Source organism: Nelumbo lutea, chromosome 7, assembly GCF_056320005.1.
Source record: "Nelumbo lutea isolate HS-2025 chromosome 7, American lotus-T2T, whole genome shotgun sequence".
Classification (NCBI taxonomy): Eukaryota; Viridiplantae; Streptophyta; class Magnoliopsida; order Proteales; family Nelumbonaceae; genus Nelumbo; species Nelumbo lutea.
The window spans coordinates 5,916,431-5,934,433 of NC_142690.1; the positions used below are offsets into that span (position 1 = coordinate 5,916,431).

General features: G+C 39.2%; 1 protein-coding gene across 3 annotated transcripts in view; it reads left to right on the top strand.

Moving 5' to 3' along the window:
* The window catches only part of LOC148844828 (folate-sensitive fragile site protein), a 71,547-nt gene that overhangs the window by 6,796 nt on the left and 46,748 nt on the right, over positions 1 to 18,003 (top strand). For 2 of the 3 annotated variants that reach the window (XM_088953776.1, XM_088953777.1), the window contains exons 3-4: positions 6,931 to 7,012; positions 14,512 to 14,595. In XM_088953776.1, the coding sequence (XP_088809902.1) occupies positions 6,931 to 7,012; positions 14,512 to 14,595 (166 nt within the window). The remainder of the gene's footprint in view (positions 1 to 6,930; positions 7,013 to 14,511; positions 14,596 to 18,003) is intronic. The other variant, XM_088953779.1, reaches the window with a different exon arrangement.

An 18,003-nucleotide genomic window follows, 5' to 3' on the forward strand; every position in this document is an offset into this window, starting at 1 on the left:
ACCTAACTTTTGACTTTATTTATTTATTTATTTTTTATTTTGGCACAAAATGGTCACTTTCAGACTTGAACCTGCATTCTCCACTTGCCAGACTGATGTTTTATCATTACACCACCAAACAATCTCCCCTATCATCTTGTGGCGAGTATATTTTGTTTTTGTTTTCTGGGGGTGGGGCATTGTGAAGGTGAGGTTGAGTATGGATTTGTTTTTCTTTTTTTGTATAGCATCTGGCATAGAGGTACGGCTTGTGGGGGGTTGATCTTTTTATGTTGCTGCTTCCTGCATTTTGCATCTTTCTGATTTTCTTTTGTTTTGAGTCCTGCAGGATTTTTACTACTCGCATAGCTCTTTTCCTTAACATAACAATTAAAAAACTCTTTCTTATAAGTGAATTTTTATTTTACTATAAAAAAAGATTACATTCCCATGTCAATGCAAAATGATTCTACAAAGAAAAAATTACTATTCCAAATCTTGGTTGGGTACATTACTAGGGATGCAAATGGATCAGATCAAATTGGATATAGGTAGATCCAAATTTGATTAATTTATATTCAGATTTCAGTTCAATCAAATCTTATCCATTGTATGTATATTGGATTCAAATTGAAATTGGTCGCAATCAGATATTGAATAGCATTAATAATTACACTCAAAATGATTAAAACATTATATATTATTAATAAAATGAACTAACTGTAGATTTAGAGAAAGAGAGATTGCGGGAGGACTTGTCGGCAACCAGAGGGGGGAACTTCTTTACTGTGGGTGATCAGAGGGGACTTTAATGTGGAGAGATTTTTGGAGGATAAGAAGGGAGGAACCCGTAGGTCAAGGGACATGAGGAGATTTGCAGATTTTGTCAATCAATTTGAATTTATTGATATCCCGCTTGTTGGGGCCCAGTTTACTTGGACAAACAATCAGGAGAATCCAATTTTGGAAAAGTTGGACAAATTCTTGATCTCTTCTGGATGGGAGGAGGCTTGTCAAAATCTAAAACAGATTGCCCTTCCTAGTCCAGTTTCTGATCACTCTCCTATTCAGCTGGTGTGTGGATTTCAAAAGACAAGGGAAGCTCCCTTCAAGCTTGAAAATGCTTGGTTTGAAGAAGAGGGGCTGGTCCATTTGCTTACTTCCAAATGGTCAGAAATTCAAATTGAAGGAATAAGCTCTTTTGTTTTTGCAAAAAAACTCAGCCTCATTAAAGATTTTCTGAAACTATGGAAACACGATTCCAAAAATGAGGTGGAGCTTGACAAGAGGTTATGTTTAGAAACTATCAAGGAATTGGATTTGGCGGAAGAGGGGGGTCCTTCGTCAGAAGGGGATAAAAAAAGAGGGCAGAAGCTAAACTGAAGTTAGATAAACTAGCCTATAAAGATGAATTGAAATGGAGGCAAAGAGCTAAAGTAAAGTGGCTAAAAGAGGGAGACAGAAACTCTAGTTACTTCCACAAGATGGCAAATGCAAGGCAAAGATTTAATCAGTTAGAGAGATTGGTATTAGATGGGGAGGTGGGAGAAACTTGGACAGACATGAAAAGAATTGCCACAAGGTACTTTTTAGACTTATTTAAAGAAAATTGGAAAAGAAGACATCTTCCAAGCAATCTGGCTTTTAAAAGACTTTCAGAGGCACAACAAAGGGATCTAGAAGCCCCTTTCTCGAGAGAAGGAAGTGTTGCAAGTGATTAAAAATATGGAAGTCGACAAATCTCCAGAGCTGGATCGCTTAACGAGCTTATTCTACAAGAAGTGCTGGGAGGTGGTAAAGGGTGATTTGGTGAAGGTTTTTCAGGATTTTCATCGCAATGCTGCTCTGTAGAGAAGTCTGAATGCAACATTCATCTCTCTAATTCCCAAGGTAGAGGGGGCAACAAAGATTAAGGATTTTTGGCCAATTAGTTTATTGAATAGTTGCTACAAGATCTTGGCCAAGGCCCTGGCTGAAAGACTTAAGAAAGTTCTTGACTCAGTAATTTCAAAAAACCAGTTTGCTTTTGTGCCCAACAGGCAAACGCTAGATAGTGTTTTGGTAGCCAATGAACTGATAGACTCAAGGAAGAGGAAGGGCAGGCCGGGGTTGCTTTGTAAGCTAGACTTCGAGAAAGCCTACGACCATGTGAACTGGAAGGTGTTGGACTTTGTCTTGGAGAGCATGAGCTTTGGTCAGAAATGGAGAAATTGGACGAAGGTATGCACTACTTCTCCCAAATTTTCAGTTTTAGTGAATGGTCAATCAACAGGTTTCTTCAAAAGTTCCAAGGCCTTAGACAAGGGGATCCCCTTTCACCACTTTTGTTCATCTGTGTGATGGAAATATTAATTATGTTTGCAAACAAAGTGGGTGAGTTGGGCTTGTGGAAAGGTTTTTTGAAGCTTGTCCCGGGGGGGGGGGGGAGAAAGTCCAGTTGCTCCAGTTTGCAGATGACACACTTTGCTTCATTGATGCTGAATTAGATCAACTTGGAATTTTCCTAGGGGTTTTAAGCTGGTTTGAAGTGGTAACAGGGCTAAAAGTAAATTGGTCTAAGAGTAGACTAATTCCAGTGGGCAGGATTGAGGTTCTTGATTCTCTAGCTGAGGTCCTGGCCTGTCAGATTGGTTTTTTGCCTACTATATACCTTGGCTTGCCTCTAGGAGCCAAGTGTACTTCTTTGATTTGGGATCTGGTGGTTGAAAGGCTGGAAAGAAAACTAGCTTCTTGGAAACCCAAATATTTAACTTGAGGCAGGATCACTCTCCTCAAAAGCTCCCTCTCAAACCTGGCCTCTTATTTTCTCTCTCTTCCCTATCTCATTAAAAGTAGCCCATAGGCTGGAAAAAATCCAGAGAGATTTCCTATGGAAGGGTTGGGATGAGGAAAAAAGAATACACCTGGTCAATTGGGACCAAATTTGTTTCCCCAAAGGAAAAGGGGGTCTGGGGATTAGAAAACTGAAGATATTTAATGAAGCGCTCCTTGGAAAATGGATCTGGAGGTTTGGACAGAGAGAGAGAGAGAGTTGGTGGAGGAGGCTGATAGCAGCTAAATATGATACAGACAGAGGTGACTCCCTAGGGTGTTCTTTGTGGAAGAAGATCATGGATTTGTATCCACTGCTGAATAGGGGTCTGGTTCAGAAGGTGGGAAACGGTCAGCATTTAAATTTCTGGAAAGATATTTGGTGTGCAGAAAGGCCTTTGGCGCAGTTGTTTCCTCAGTTATTTTGCTTGGCTTATAATCAAGATGCTTTGGTGGCTGAGTGCTATGAAGTTTCAAACAATTCCATCATTTGGAGCCCCTCATTTAGAAGAAACTTTCAGGATTGGGAAATTAATCAAGTAAGGGAGTTATTTGAGCTGCTATCAAATCAGATCATAAACCTGTTGGAAGATGATAGATGGAGCTGGATCTGGAGTGCAGACGGTTTCTTTCCTGTGAGGTCCTTTGCCAAAGTTTTGGAAGGAGATAACAGAACTGTTTTTCCAGCTGCTATTGTTTGGAATGCGACAGCTCCTAGCAAAGTACATGCCCTTGTTTGGGCTGCTGTCCTGGATTGGTGCCTGACCAAGAAAGACCTGCTGAGGAGAGGAGTGCAAATTCAAGACTTGAATTGTGTGTTATGTGGTCAACAGGAAGAGGATAACAATCACTTGTTCCTCCATTGTTCTGTTTCAATTTCTTTATGGAATCACCATCTTTCCTCGGTAGGAGTGCCCTGGGTCATGCCAAAGTCTGTGCTGGGTCTGATGTAGTGCTGGGACTGTTTAAGACTTTCCAAGTTGGCCAAAAGTGTTTGGAGATCAATTCCTGCAGCAGTGATTAGTACCATCTGGGAGGAGAGAAACAACAGTGTTCCAGGACAAGGCCAAAGGAATAGACAGCCTCATCTCTAATTCCTTTGGAAAAGTGGTTTCCTGGATTGCTTCTGTAAATGGTTTCCAAAACAGGGAGATTGGAACCCAGCTGAACTCTGGAAATCTCCTTGAGCTGTAATGTAATCTGGTTCTTGGGCCTGCCTTCTTTCCGGGGGCCTATTGTATCCTTCTCTATATTAATAAAATTACCTTACCTTTTTCAAAAAAAAAAAAACTTTGTTATTGTATATCATGAACAAAATGAATTGAAACTAATTTGTTTGAAACTTGAACTAATGACTCTTTTATAAAAACACAAAATTCAAACCAGTTTTACTTTAACAATATAAATAAGTAGTAAACATATAGATTTAAATTGGATTGACTTGGATAGGGGTGGATCCATATTTGATTCAATTGTAAAATGATCAAATTTGGGTCGCCCTTGCAAGGTGCCAACCAGCTGGTTGGTAAGGTCTCCTGCTGGTCGTAGCGGAGACTTGGGATCAAATCCCACCTGCACCTGGTTGGGGGGGGGGTGTTATGGGTTGGGGGATGGGCTACCCCTCTTGTGTAGCCCTTCAAAAGAAATAAAAAATTTGGATCGCCCTTAACTGGATTTAATTTGATTTCGGACAAATGGATACCTTTTGCAGCTGGATCAAAGAGGATAAATTTGAAAGACCCAAAACATGGTGGTTATAGAACCTTATTGTTATGTCCTGTTTGGTAAGTTCTGCGCAACTTCATACTAGTAGAAATTATTTATGGATGAAAACGTCTAAAAAGATATAGAATGGTGTTTTTGAGACAATACTTAGAGTCAGTGGTGATATGTTTAGCAAAGCTTCCCTTTTAGTAAAAAGGGTGATTCCATCTGGTGATGTGTCTTCTTGGCTGTCTTTCCATGTGACCAAGGTTGAAGAACTCCAGTAGTTTTCATGACAGGAGCTAATTCAACTTAGGTGATGATTGATTTGATTGCCACTTAGTGTGTGGTATGCTGAGTGTCCATAAAGGATATTTTGATGTAACCCTGTATATTGAATTATGAGGGGCATGTTCTAGATCACCAAAATCTCCCCCTCTCAAATGGTTTTGGGCTTCTCCCAGGTGAACCATATCAAGCCTAACTTTTGCAGTTACCCACTGGGCTACTCAGGACAGTTGGGGATTGATATTGTCTAAGGAGATAGTTCAGGAAAAATGTTCTCTTGCTTCTCTCGTCCACCTGAAGAGGGAGATTCTGGGGATGATACTGTTAGATAATTTTGGCTACAGGACTATCAATGTAGAGGACGACTGAGGATTGTGTTGCTCCTCAGTATGTAGGCTGGATGCCTCATTTTCTTCTGCAAATGTTATTGCTGATGATCTCATGAAATAAGGGATCTCTAGACCTAGTTAGTTTGGGGATCTTTGTCATGCCATTATGTGTTTTTTGTTTTGCTTGGGGTTGTATTTGTTGTTTTCTTGTGTTTTAGTTGTCTTTGTTTTTTCAATTGGTAACTGAAACTTTATTGTTTTATTAGAAAGAAAGAAAATATGTACAAAGTATTTCCATTATAGTGCCTTACATTTGGATCAGACCCTACTACTCAACCATTTAGTTAGTGATCTTTGTGGATCGGGGTGTTTTCTTGTTATTGATGAAATATTTTCTACCAGTTTTGAAAAAAAATTCTGCTCTAAAAAATGATGACTTTTTTTGACCAGCAACACAGAAATGATTTCATTAATAATATAAAGTAGAATTACAACAAGAGGTTGTGGAAAAAAAAAAAAAATACAGGTTCAGAAAAGCTGACCCAACCCAAGAATTACAATTGAGCCCAATACAAATAAGTTTTTTTGTACCCCTTGCTTAGCTAGACCATCTGCCAGACTGTTGGCAGTTCTCATAACCCATTTAACTTGGACTGTCATATTTCTTGATAGCCATTTAAATTGTCTGAATTCATTTCTTAGATGCCATGTCACCCCTCCCCATCTTCAGCCAGTTCACAACAGTTCTTGAATCACTCTCAATGATCAGTCTATTAATACCCAAATCTTTATCCTTCTCAACCCCATATGCTGCAGCCAATAGCTCTGATCTAATCACATCACCTTGTTCAGCTGGTCCCGAGTATAAGGCTATGGTGTTTCCTTCCTCGTCCCTAATGACCTCTCCTATGCCTGAGGGGCTCGGATTGCCCACACAACTCCCATAAAAAATAAAGAATTATTGTCTTCCTATATAAAACTATAACATCAAGATAGAGAAACAGTCTTCAATGGGAAGATGATCATCTACATTGTGGAATTTCCAGAACACAAGTATAAGACAAGTAATGGATATCAGTGTTTTAAAAGGCGTGGGAGGCGTACGCCTGGAGGCGCGCCTCTAGGCGAGGCGCTCCCAAAACGTCCTGAGGCGTATGCCAGAGGTGCTGACACCTCTAAGGCATACGCCTCTTGCACTTTTTTCATGAGGTGTGCTGGAGGCGTACACCTCATGCGCCTCATGCACATCTGATATAAAAAGACAAAAAAAAAAAAAAAGAAAAAAGAAAAAAGAAAAAAAAAAAGGGAAGGAAAGGAAAGGAAAGGGAAGGGAAGGGAAGAAAAGATAAGGGGAAAGAAAAAATGAGATCCCCCCTTCCTCTTCATCCTCCTCCTAACCCCCCTCCTCTTAAGGAGGCTTGTGCTCGGGAGGCTTACGCCTCTTGCGTTCTGAACTATGCCTCACGCCTCTAGGTAGTGGAACGCCTAGCGTCACACCTCTGCGTTTTAAAACATTGATGGATACTATTTAATTGGAATTGCATCTTCTTCTATAGAACATGCACCGTTTTTCTGCCAACAAGACATAATTTTTTTTTTCTGAAATTTCTTTGATTGTCTTTCATTCTTTGTGTCAAGTTGATGTACTTGAAGAAAATCCACAGTTTTTTTTTCTTTTTTTTGTAAATTTTTAGATTAATGTCGAGAATTGCATGGAGATTGTTGCATATTATTTATTTTCTTATTATTTCCTATAAAAGATACATGAAATTCAGTGCCAGTTGGAGTTTATTTCAACAATTGCTTGTGTAATTCTCAGTTGACTTCTATGGGAAGGGAAGAAATGTGCACGAAAAATTGCCTGTTAAAACTGATCAGGACACTCTCAGAGAGGGCTACAGGTTTGATTATGTTATCAGTTTAATTAATTGCTCATTTGGGTACCTTGCAGATTCTTCATTTTGAAACATTTTTTCAAAGAACTGATTACTGGAAAACTGGCATTTTAAATTGATTTTTTTTGGTAATAAATAAAAAAGAAAGATTATTAAGAAATAAGAAGAGTACAAGAGAGGTGATGAGATATCACCTACATGCAAAAGAAAAGAAAAAACCTCAAAACCATCTTTTCTTTTCTAAAACAAGCTTTCCAAATCCCCAACAAAGAATGGAACACCCCAAATAGAACACACAAATAACCTTTGAAGACAACATACTTAAAAGTCAGCCCTCCAAGTTATACTAAATAACCTACACAAACCAACAACATGACTATCAACCTCTCAACAGATTACCCGTTTATTCAGCTTTTCTGGAGTCTTGAACACAAACCTCTTTGCTTCTCTGACTTTTTGTTTCACTATCTTAATGGGCCTGGTCCCAAATAATCCACTTTCAATCTGGCAAAAACTTTTGACCATGGTTCAAAGTATCAATACGTCCCTGTGTATTGGCAGAGGCATATTGGTACTGAAAACCATCCGCGTTTATTTTTTTAGTTTTTTTTTTCAAAAATTGTTTTTTGGGGATGTTAAGTATATTTTTTATTAAAAAAAGAGGGGTCCCGAGATTACGATCCTTGCTTTTGACACCTTAACAGTTCAGCTGTTTATCTGACTTATTATTATTTTTTATCAGAAACGATAACTTTCATTAGAGATAAGTTAAACTGAAATACAGAATTCAACCCTTATCAGAAAAGGTTGATCCAATAAACATCAAATATTACAGCACTGCTCAATAAAGACTCTCCCTTACAGTCCCTTGTTTTGCTAGGGCATCAGCAAAACCATTTGCTGATCTCCTTACCCACTTGAACCAAACACCCACCTCCCTTGTTATGCTAAGAATTTCCCTTATCAGCTGTCCATATTGCCAAATTCCCAGCTGCCCTGATTGCATCCACCCAATTTCCAACTTGGAGTCTCCTATCTCAATCTGTTGTAGCCCCAATTGTTTGGCCAGTTTTACACCTTGATGTAGTGCCAAGATTTCCACTCTTAAGGAATCTCCAACTCCTATTGGACCTGAAAACAAAGCCATTATCTTGCCTTCGTTATCTCTGAAAACACCTCCTATACCAGATGGGCCTGGATTACCTATAGAGCTTCCATCAAAGTTCAATTTGACCCTTTGTTGTGCCGGTGGGGACCAAACTTCCTGTATCATAGCTTTGGAAGTAGTAGTAGTTGCCATAATACCCCAACTTCTATAAATATCTTCAACTGAGAAATCCTTAAAAAGATCACAGGATTTCAACCGATGGATAACCTTAGTAGTTATTCCTTCCACAACCTCTTCCTTGGATCTACAACTGCCTTTGAAGATCCTATTGTTTCTTTCCTCCCACACTGACCACAATACAACAGCTCTAGTGGCTCTCCACATAATCCTTCCACGAACCGTCGGTTGCCTGTAAAAAGCTGGATCAAAGAGGTTCACCACGCTTGAGGAGGGAGTCCACCTGCAGCCAAAGAGAGAAGAGAACCAAGAACAAATAAAGAACACAAAGGGACATGAGATTAGTAAATGTGAAATTGTCTCACCGGAACCCAAACAGAGGCAACAAACATGGGGGGAGAGGCACATATTTGGCCTCTTTTTTTGCAATAAATCCAAGGTGTTGATTTTTTTGAGTTCCACTTCCCAACAAAAGGCTTGAATTTTAGGGAGTACAGGGCTACCCCACACCTCCTTTGAAGGAAAGTTCCCTACAAGGTTAGAGGTCTAAAGCAAAATGTTATAGAAAGAAGAGCAATTGAATTAACCAGAAGGGGAAGGTTTCCAAATTCTGTTATCTCTACAGGACTGATCAAGAAAGACTTCCCCTAATTGAGTGATCAAATCATCAACCATCCCCATTTCAGAATCCCTTAGACCTCTTCTCAAGCCCAAATCCCAGGAGTTATCAAAAAACACTGAAGAGATCACTTTTCTTTTGTTTTTAGACAAGGAGTAAATAGAAGGAAATCTATCTCTAAGGGAGTTTTCACCAACCCAAACATCTTCCCAAAACAAGACTTTATTTCCAGTGCAGACATCATATTTGAAATAAGGAAGCATAAGAGGCAAAATACCTTGAATAGCTTTCCAAGGAGAATACTGAGAAGCCCTAGGGTCGAGTCCTGCATCCCAGCCATTATTTGCCAATCCATGAATACTAACAATCACTCTAGACCAAAGTTTGTCTTGTTCCATCGGTAGTCTCCAAATCCATTTCCCCAGCAAAGCCGTGTTTCTTAATCTTATATTTCCTAACCCAAGGCCTCCATCATCCCTACTCCTAGAAACCACCTCCCACTTCACTAAGTGATCCTTCTTAGTATGCCCTGGTTCCCACAAGAAATCCCTCATTATCTTCTCTAACTGGTTAGCTACTTTCATTGGTATTCTAAAGGTAGACAGGAAATAAATTGGTAGGTTGGCTAAGGTTGACTTGATAGAGATGTAATTCCTCTTCCAATTTGCTAACCTCTTGGAAAATCTTTCAATTACAGGGTACCAAAAACTTTCAACCATTGGGTTCCCTCCCAGATATTGTAAAGGCCAGCCCCCCACTTCACACCCCAAAATCCTAGCTAGGGAATCCACCTCCTCTCCCCCTAAATTGAGCCCTGCCACACAACTTTTTCCCTAGTTAACTTTAAGATTGGACTTCCTTTCAAATTGAAGCACTAGACTCTTTAAGTTCCGTAATTCCCCTTCCTCTCCGTCACAAAACAAGATGATGTCATCTGCAAATTGTAAGTGTGTGACAACCACCTCCTCTCTACCAATCCTCCAACCTCTTATCAAATTGTTAGCATCGACCCTCGAAATCATGGCACTCAACACATCAGCTACTAGGGTAAAGAGGAATGGGGACAATGGATCTCCTTGCCTAGTACCCCTCTTTGCAAGAAAGAAACCCCTAGCTACACCATTCAACAATTTTGAGAAATGACATGAAGAAATGCATCCCTTTACCCAACTGCACCATCTCTCCCCAAATCCTCTCCGCTTGAGAACCTCTAGTGAAAAATCCCAGTCCACCATGTCATATGCCTTTTCAAGATCTAATTTGCAAACCAACCCCTTTTCTTTTCTCCTCCTCTTCACCTCAACACATTCATTGGCAATAAGTATTTGATCTATAATTTGTCTTCCTTCTACAAAGGCCCCTTGATATGGCGAGATTAGAGACGGGAGGATCTTTTTTAATCTTAGCGCTAGGACCTTAGAGATGATCTTATACATGCTTCTCACCAGGCTTATAAGTCTGAAATCCTTTGGTTGGAGAGCGTCCTTCTTCTTAGGAACCAAGGCAATAAAAGTTGCATTTGCTCCCGAGTTAAAATTGCCTCTCTCATAGAACTCTTCAAAAACCTCCAACAAATCCTCTCTAATTATCTCCCAACAATCTTGATAGAAGGCCATTGAAAAATCATCAGTCCCAGGAGCTTTAGCTCAAACCATGGAGAAGATTGCATTTCTCACTTATTGGGCCTCAAATCTTTTTTCCAAAGATTCCAATAAGACACTATCTTCCACCCTCCACTCCAAGTTCTCTAAGCTTTCACTAGGTCTCCCTGGGTTGTCATGCGCTAATTTGAAGTGATTAACCAAATCTTGAGCTTTATCATCTTCCCTTGTCAGCAATTTCCCATCCCACTCCAATTTTGAAACAGAATTCTTCCTTCTCCTACCATTTGCCAACGAATGAAAAAACCTTGTATTGATGTCTCATTCTTTTAGCCATTTGCACCTGGATTTTTTCCTCCAATTTATCTCCTCCTTCCTAAGATCTTCCAGTTCTTGTTTCAACTTCCATCTTTCCACCCTACCCTCTTCCCCCAGCCTTCTTTCAGCTTCTAGTCCATCTAGCTCCTGCACTCTCTGACTGATTTCCACTTTCCTTTGCTCTAATCTACCAAAAACCTCTTTATTCCAAATCTTGAGTCTAGCTTTCAAGAGTTGTAGTTTCTTGTAAAACCTATACCCCTTCCATCGGAATTCCACTTGGTCCACTTCCCACCATTCTTTTACCTTAGCTAGAAACTCTAGATGAAGTAACCACATGTTTTCAATCCTAAAAGGGCACGAGCCTCCATCTAGTCTTTCTTGAGACAACCTGATTGGGCAATGATCTGAAATAGGTCTCGGCAATGCTGTAACACCTAAAATCCCCCATTCAGCTTCCCAATCCATTTAAAGAGGAACCTATCCAATCGACAATAGGTAGGGTTTTCTTGGAAGTTTGACTAGGTAAAATTTGCTTGCTGAAGAGGGAGGTCCCTCAATGCAAAATTCTCCGCAAAGAGATTAAACTTCCTCATGCTAGATGTAATCCTACGACTAGGGTTATTGGACTCGTTCAAGAATCTTATTACATTGAAATCCCCACCCAAACACCAAGGGCCATCCCACAAACCCCTAGCGGCTGCTAGTTCTTCCTAGAAACCTTCCCTTTCCCTGTAAGAGGTGGGACCATAGACATTAGTTAGCACCCAAGCCCACCCATCTTCCTTTCTCTTCAATTTTATTGACACCGAGAAGTTCCCAATTAATTCTTCTTCACACTCTCATTTCTCCACAAATTAATAATTCCCCCTGAAGCTCCCCACGATTGTGCAAAGGCCCAACTGAAGACTTATGAAACATCTTACTGCATTAGGGATCTTCTTCACCTTTGGATTCATTGAGTTAGCATTGATACTTTCTAACTCCAAGACTGCGTTCTTCTCAAAGACTACCTAAACACCCTCTTCAAGTCCATTCCTTTCAACTTAAGATGACCTCAGTCTGTTTTGAGTATCAACACTCCTTACAATACACCAAGCTGTCTCAGGATACAAATTATTCTCCCTTTTCTTCGAAGGCCTGGAATTTTTCTTCCAACTCCTTAAAAGTTTTTCTTGCAAATTCCTCTCCTCCGAGAGAAAACAAGTCTAAAGATTTACTACCTCTGTATTCATTACTGTATCCACATGGATTGTTTTATCAATTACATGGCATTTTAAATTGATTTCATCATTAACTGGTAAAAAGTGATACAATCATTAAACACTCCAGTTGTTACAACTTATTTTGTGTCACTTTTGGTTTCAATTTGTTCATAGATCTATCATCTATTAGTTGAACTGATGTTGTCTTGCTGCTGGGCTGGCTAGGAAGTGATAGCTTAGTGAAATGACAATACCGAAGCATCATGAGGGAGATAAAGGCTGTAAAGGGATTTGCATTCCAATTTTAATTGGGTAGCAAGAATAGCCAATGCAATGACGGATGCATTGGCTAAACGAAGGGATAAATAAACAACACCTGTTCTGTGTGCAAGTTGGGTATATATAATGTATATCAGCATTATGTTAGGAAAAGGGAGAGAATAGAATCTAGGGTTACTGCCAGCATATGTTTTGATGGGATGTTTTGCGTTATTGTTTGTAACCATTTCTTTATTTCTATAAATAAAATTTCTGTTATCAATAAAAAATGCTGGTTGTCTTGGTAGTTTATTACTGAAATAATTGGTTTTTAAATTTGTTATTATTAATTTTTATGTAAAAATTGATTAAAAGTTACAAAAGTTTAAAATAAATTTACATATAAAATGCATGTAGGACATACATCAATAATGAGTAAGCATTTACATATTCTTTCTTTTTCAGAGATTTTTTTTGTTCAATTTTCTTTTTGAGAGAATTTGTTTACATTTAAAAGCATTATAATAAATTTTCCATTTAAACTAATTATTTAATTAAAATAAAAATTAGGAACATCATATTGACTAGGCATACATCATGAGTTGAAGTATTTCTACAATTTGGCATTTGGTTGGCATATCATTAATGATGCTAGTTATAATGCAACTTATGGAAGCAACGATACAAAATCAAGAAATAGTTTTGCATATAAATTATAAAAATGATTATAGCTATGTGGTATTGATGGAGGATGACTTGAGCAAGCATGAAACTCCTTGCATTAGTGATGCAAATCCCCCGCTTACTCATCCAAAGAAACACAAAGTTGTACAGAATTCTTTGGTTGTTTTGTTTTATCTTTTCTTGTTCATTTGCTTTACAATATACATTTGGATGCACAAAACTTACTTTTGATGGTATTCATATACTCGCACTGTCACACCAATTAAGCATTGCCAGTTTTGGTCCCCCATCTTGTTTTGTTGTACATTGATGAGAACCCTTGGTTATATTGTTTCAAATTTTCATGTTTATTTGCTTTCCAAATGTAATAATTGAATGTATAACACTTTGGAAAACAAGATGATGTCAAAGGAACGAGTAATTCTGAGGACAGTGAACTCTTTGCTATTAGTTGGCAGCACAAGACCAATTCAAAATATATCTCACCATATTTTCTTTCCTTTTCCTTTTTATTTTTCAGCTGAGTACACTGTTTGTATAACTGAATTTTAGTAGTCTGCCTGCTAGTTGAGCTAATTTTGTGACACACTTTAATCTTTACATGTATAGTTTCTCACTATACATGATGTTTACTTGTACATGCTGATTTATAGAATCATTAATACGATATTTTACCTACTTTTCAAAAAAAATCTTTACTTTTGATGGTGTCTACAAATTCATGACAATAGGACATTGCCTTTTTTCTTTTCCCTGTGTCATGGTTGTGTAATTACACCAATGTCTTGTGAATTTTCATTATAAATGTTGACTTCCCCCCCCCCCCCCCCCCAAACCTTTCATGGAGTGGCTGATATTTTCCAGTATTCTAATATACTTTTCATCTGTGCATTTCTGATTATGTCTTGCCCCTAAACAGTCCAACCAAATAAGATTTTGAAGTTTGGCATTTTCAAGCATCTCAAAATTTATAACTCAAACTGCAAAGGAAAAATGAGTAAATGCTATTATTGAAGGAGTTCTTATCTCCTATTTTTTATTCCTTTTCTTTTTTCTCTGTGTTTTTCCGCCCCGGGGGGGGGGTAACAACATTGGCCAGTTGTGAGTTCAACTTGTTGATTAGTAATGGTCAAAGTTCAAAATATCAACACACATGATAACCAAAAAATTGTGTATCATGCATATTGTTTGGTCGATACACTTTTTTTTTTTTTAATTTTTCAGCCTGATAATTGAGAGATAGGCTGATGAGGATGCATTCTATCACCCAAAACATTTAAAATCCCTAAACCTTCTTGTATTTCATATCTTGCTCTTGAGTTATTCTTGCAAGTTTTGGTTTGCGTGTATGTGTTGGATCCTAAGTGGGCTCATTTAGCATCATATATCAATTATAGTTCAAGCTATAGTTGTATGGGGAAACAATGTTCCAGATGTTTAACATCCTTGCCTATTTTTCTTGCGGATGTTTAATTTTGAGTTTATACAAAACATTGTCAAAGGTTTGGATACAGCTAAGATTTTTCTTTGAATAGGTTTATCCGTTCTGAGGAGGATGATATGGACACATCTTGGGAGCAAAGACTGGTGAAACGTTACAATGATAAGCTTTTTAAAGAGTATCCTTTGGAAAGGAATGCTATCACATTAATTTATCTCGGGTTTGGAACCTTGATTTTATTGCTATGTTTCATCTTGCAATCTTTTCATTTGATATTTTATTATTAAATTTGATTTTATATAGAAGGAATTATACATCTGTTTTTACTATAGTATTTTTGTGTGGCAAGCCATTTCTTCCCTTTCAGCCATTCTTTCTTTTCCCGATGAAAACTTAAGTCATCTCAACTTTAAATTAGTAGAAGATCAAGACTGTAATCAGTCTTGAATCCTAATAGGTTTTAGGTTTGCAAAACAAAAGAAAAAAGAGGGAGAAAGGAGAGAGAATAGAAGAGAAACAAGAGAACACAAGTTGTTGAAAGGAGGGACAAATTCTTACTGATCTGCCGCCGCCACTCTCTTAATATTTATAGGTTATGTTTAGTACATAATGGAAAGGACACATCTGCCCTTGGTACTTACATAATAAATAAAGTAAATAAAAGCTGAAATAAATAACAACTGAATTAACAAACTGACTCAAACTGACACTACTATAACTGAAACAAATAACTACACTGCTGTCCTACGAACACAGTGGGGCCCACATCAGTGTTCTCTACACTCCCCCTCAAGTTGGGAGTAGATATTTATCATGCCCAGCTTGGATAGGTTTGTCTCTAACTTCTTCCTTGGTACAACTTTGGTGAGGATATCCGCGAACTGCATATTAGATGTGATGTACGAAAGACACACTTCTTGTGATGTGACCTTTTCTCGCACAAAATGTTGATCAACTTCAATATGTTTAGTTCTGTCATGCTACACTGGGTTGTGGGCTATATTAATAGCTGCCTGATTATCACAATACAACATTAAGGGCTTTTCATAGTCAATACCCAACTCTTTAAGTAGTGACCTCAGTCATAAGATTTCAGCCACTCCATTAGCCATTGACCTGTATTCCGCTTCAGCACTGGAGCGGGAAACAACACTCTGCTACTTACTCCTCCAAGAGACAAGGTTACCTCCCACCAGGGCACAATATCCAGAGGTAGACCTTCTGTCATCAACACTTCCAGCCCAATCGGCATCTGTATAAATTTCCACCCTCATGTGATTATTGTTCTTGAGCAATATACCTCTACCCGGGCATCTCTTCAAGTATGCTAATATTCTCTCTGCCACAAGAAGATGAGAAGTTCTACGGGAGTGCATGTACTGGCTAACAACACTAACTGCATAGTTGATATCCGACCGAGTGAGGCAGAGATATAGAAGCTTTCCAACCAACCGTTGGAACATAACTTTGTCTTCAAGAGGCTCCCCACCCTCTACATTAATCTTGTGATTTTGTTCGATGGGTGTATCAGCCTGCTTAACACCTAACTTTCAAGTTTCCGCCAACAGATCTAGAACATATTTTCTCTGAGAGATAAAAATCCCCTGCTTGGATCTAGCAACTTCAATACCCAAAAAGTACCTTAGTGCACCAAGATCTTTCACCTCAAACTCTTGATGAAGGAGCTATTTGAGGGACTCAATCTCATGACTGTCATTTCCTGTCACCACAATATCATCAACATATACTGCTAGTAGTGTCAGAGAGGACTCCACCCTCTTGATGAATAGTGTATGATCTGACTGGGCCTGTACATAACCAAACCTTCCAAGGGCTAATCTGAACCTATCAAACCAGGCTCTAGGTGACTGTTTCAAACCATACAATGCCTTGTTCAGTCGGAAAACCTTCTTACCTGTCTCTGTATCATAGAATCCAGGAGGCAACTGCATGTAAACCTCTTCTTGCAAGTCTCCATTCAGAAAGGCATTTTTAACATCCATCTGAAACAGGGGCCAAGAATGATTTGCTGCAAGGGATAACAAAACTCGAATGGTGGTCATCTTGGCTACTGGGGCAAAGGTCTCCAAGTAGTCTATACCATAAGTCTGAGTGAACCCCTTTGCAACCAGCCGGGCTTTGTACCTTTCAATAGAGCCATCAGCATTATGCTTCACAGTGAACACCCATCTGCATCCCACCAGTTTCTTTCCTTTTGGTGGGTCAACCAGTGCCCAAGTATTATTCTTCAACAGGGCATCCATTTCGACTTGCATTGCATCTTTCCATTCTGGAACTGATAAGGCTTCTTGCACTGTTCTTGGAATAGGGACATCGGCAATGGAAGTGAGATAGGACCAGTAAGATGGTGATAGACGATCATAGGATAAGAACTGTGAGATGCTGTGAGATGTAGAAGTGGTGCAATGTCGTTTCCCTTTGCGAATGGCAATAGGGAGATCAAGGTCATCCACAGGAGGGGAAGTGGCAACAGTGAGAGGTATCTCAGTAGGCTCTGGATCTGGAGTCGTAGAAGGAATTGGAGTTGGCCGGGACTGTCAAAGACTAGGATCAACCTGCCTGCACCGCCTGTGATAGACTCTCAACTCCGGCTCCCTCTGACCAACCTCACCACTACAACCTTCATTATCCAGTGGAATAGGTAAAGGAACAGCCCCACTTCTACCAGCCCCACTTCCACTCTCACTACTCTCCCCCTGAGGAAAGAAACTCAAAACAGCCCCACTGTCACTGCTCTCCCTCTGAGGAGAAACCCTAGGATAATAGGGTGTCTCCTCAAAGAAGGTGACATCCATGGAGACAAACCGTTTCCCTGAAACCGGATCATAGCAGCAATAACCCTTTTGAGTTTGTGCATAACCAAGGAAAATGCATTTGGAGGCCTTAGGTTCAAATTTGGAATGATGAGGCCCGAGAAGCTGAATGAAACAGGTACAACCAAAGGTTTTAAGGGGAACAATGAACAATTCATCGTCTGGGTATAGAAGGGAAAAGGGGGTTCTCATATCAAGGACTTGAGAAGGAACTCGATTAATGAGATAAACTGCCGTGAGGATAGCATCACCCCAGAAGCGAATAGGTACATTGGAGGTAAACATAATGCTTCTAGCCACCTCCAAGATATGCCTATTCTTCCTTTCGGCAACGCCATTCTGCTGTGGTGTATAAGGGCAAGTGCTCTGGTGAATAACTCCATGGCTAAGAAGGTAGGAGGTCAATGGCTGAGCAAAGTATTCCTTTGCATTATCAGATCTAAGGACTTTGATTTTGGTCCCAAACTGAGTGAGAACCATCTGATGGAAGTTTTGGGTCAGAGCAGGAACCTCATCCCGAGAACGCATAAGATAGACCCAAGAAAACCGGGTATGGTCATCAACAAACAGTAGAAAATATCTGTACCCACCCATAGAAGAGATATGATATGGCTCCCAAACATTAGTATGCACAATATCAAAAGAGGAATTACTCCTTTTATTACTTAAAGAATAAGAGGTTCTACAATGTTTGGCAAACTCACAACTCTCACACCTCAACTTTGATAACTCAACAGACTCAAATAAAGCAG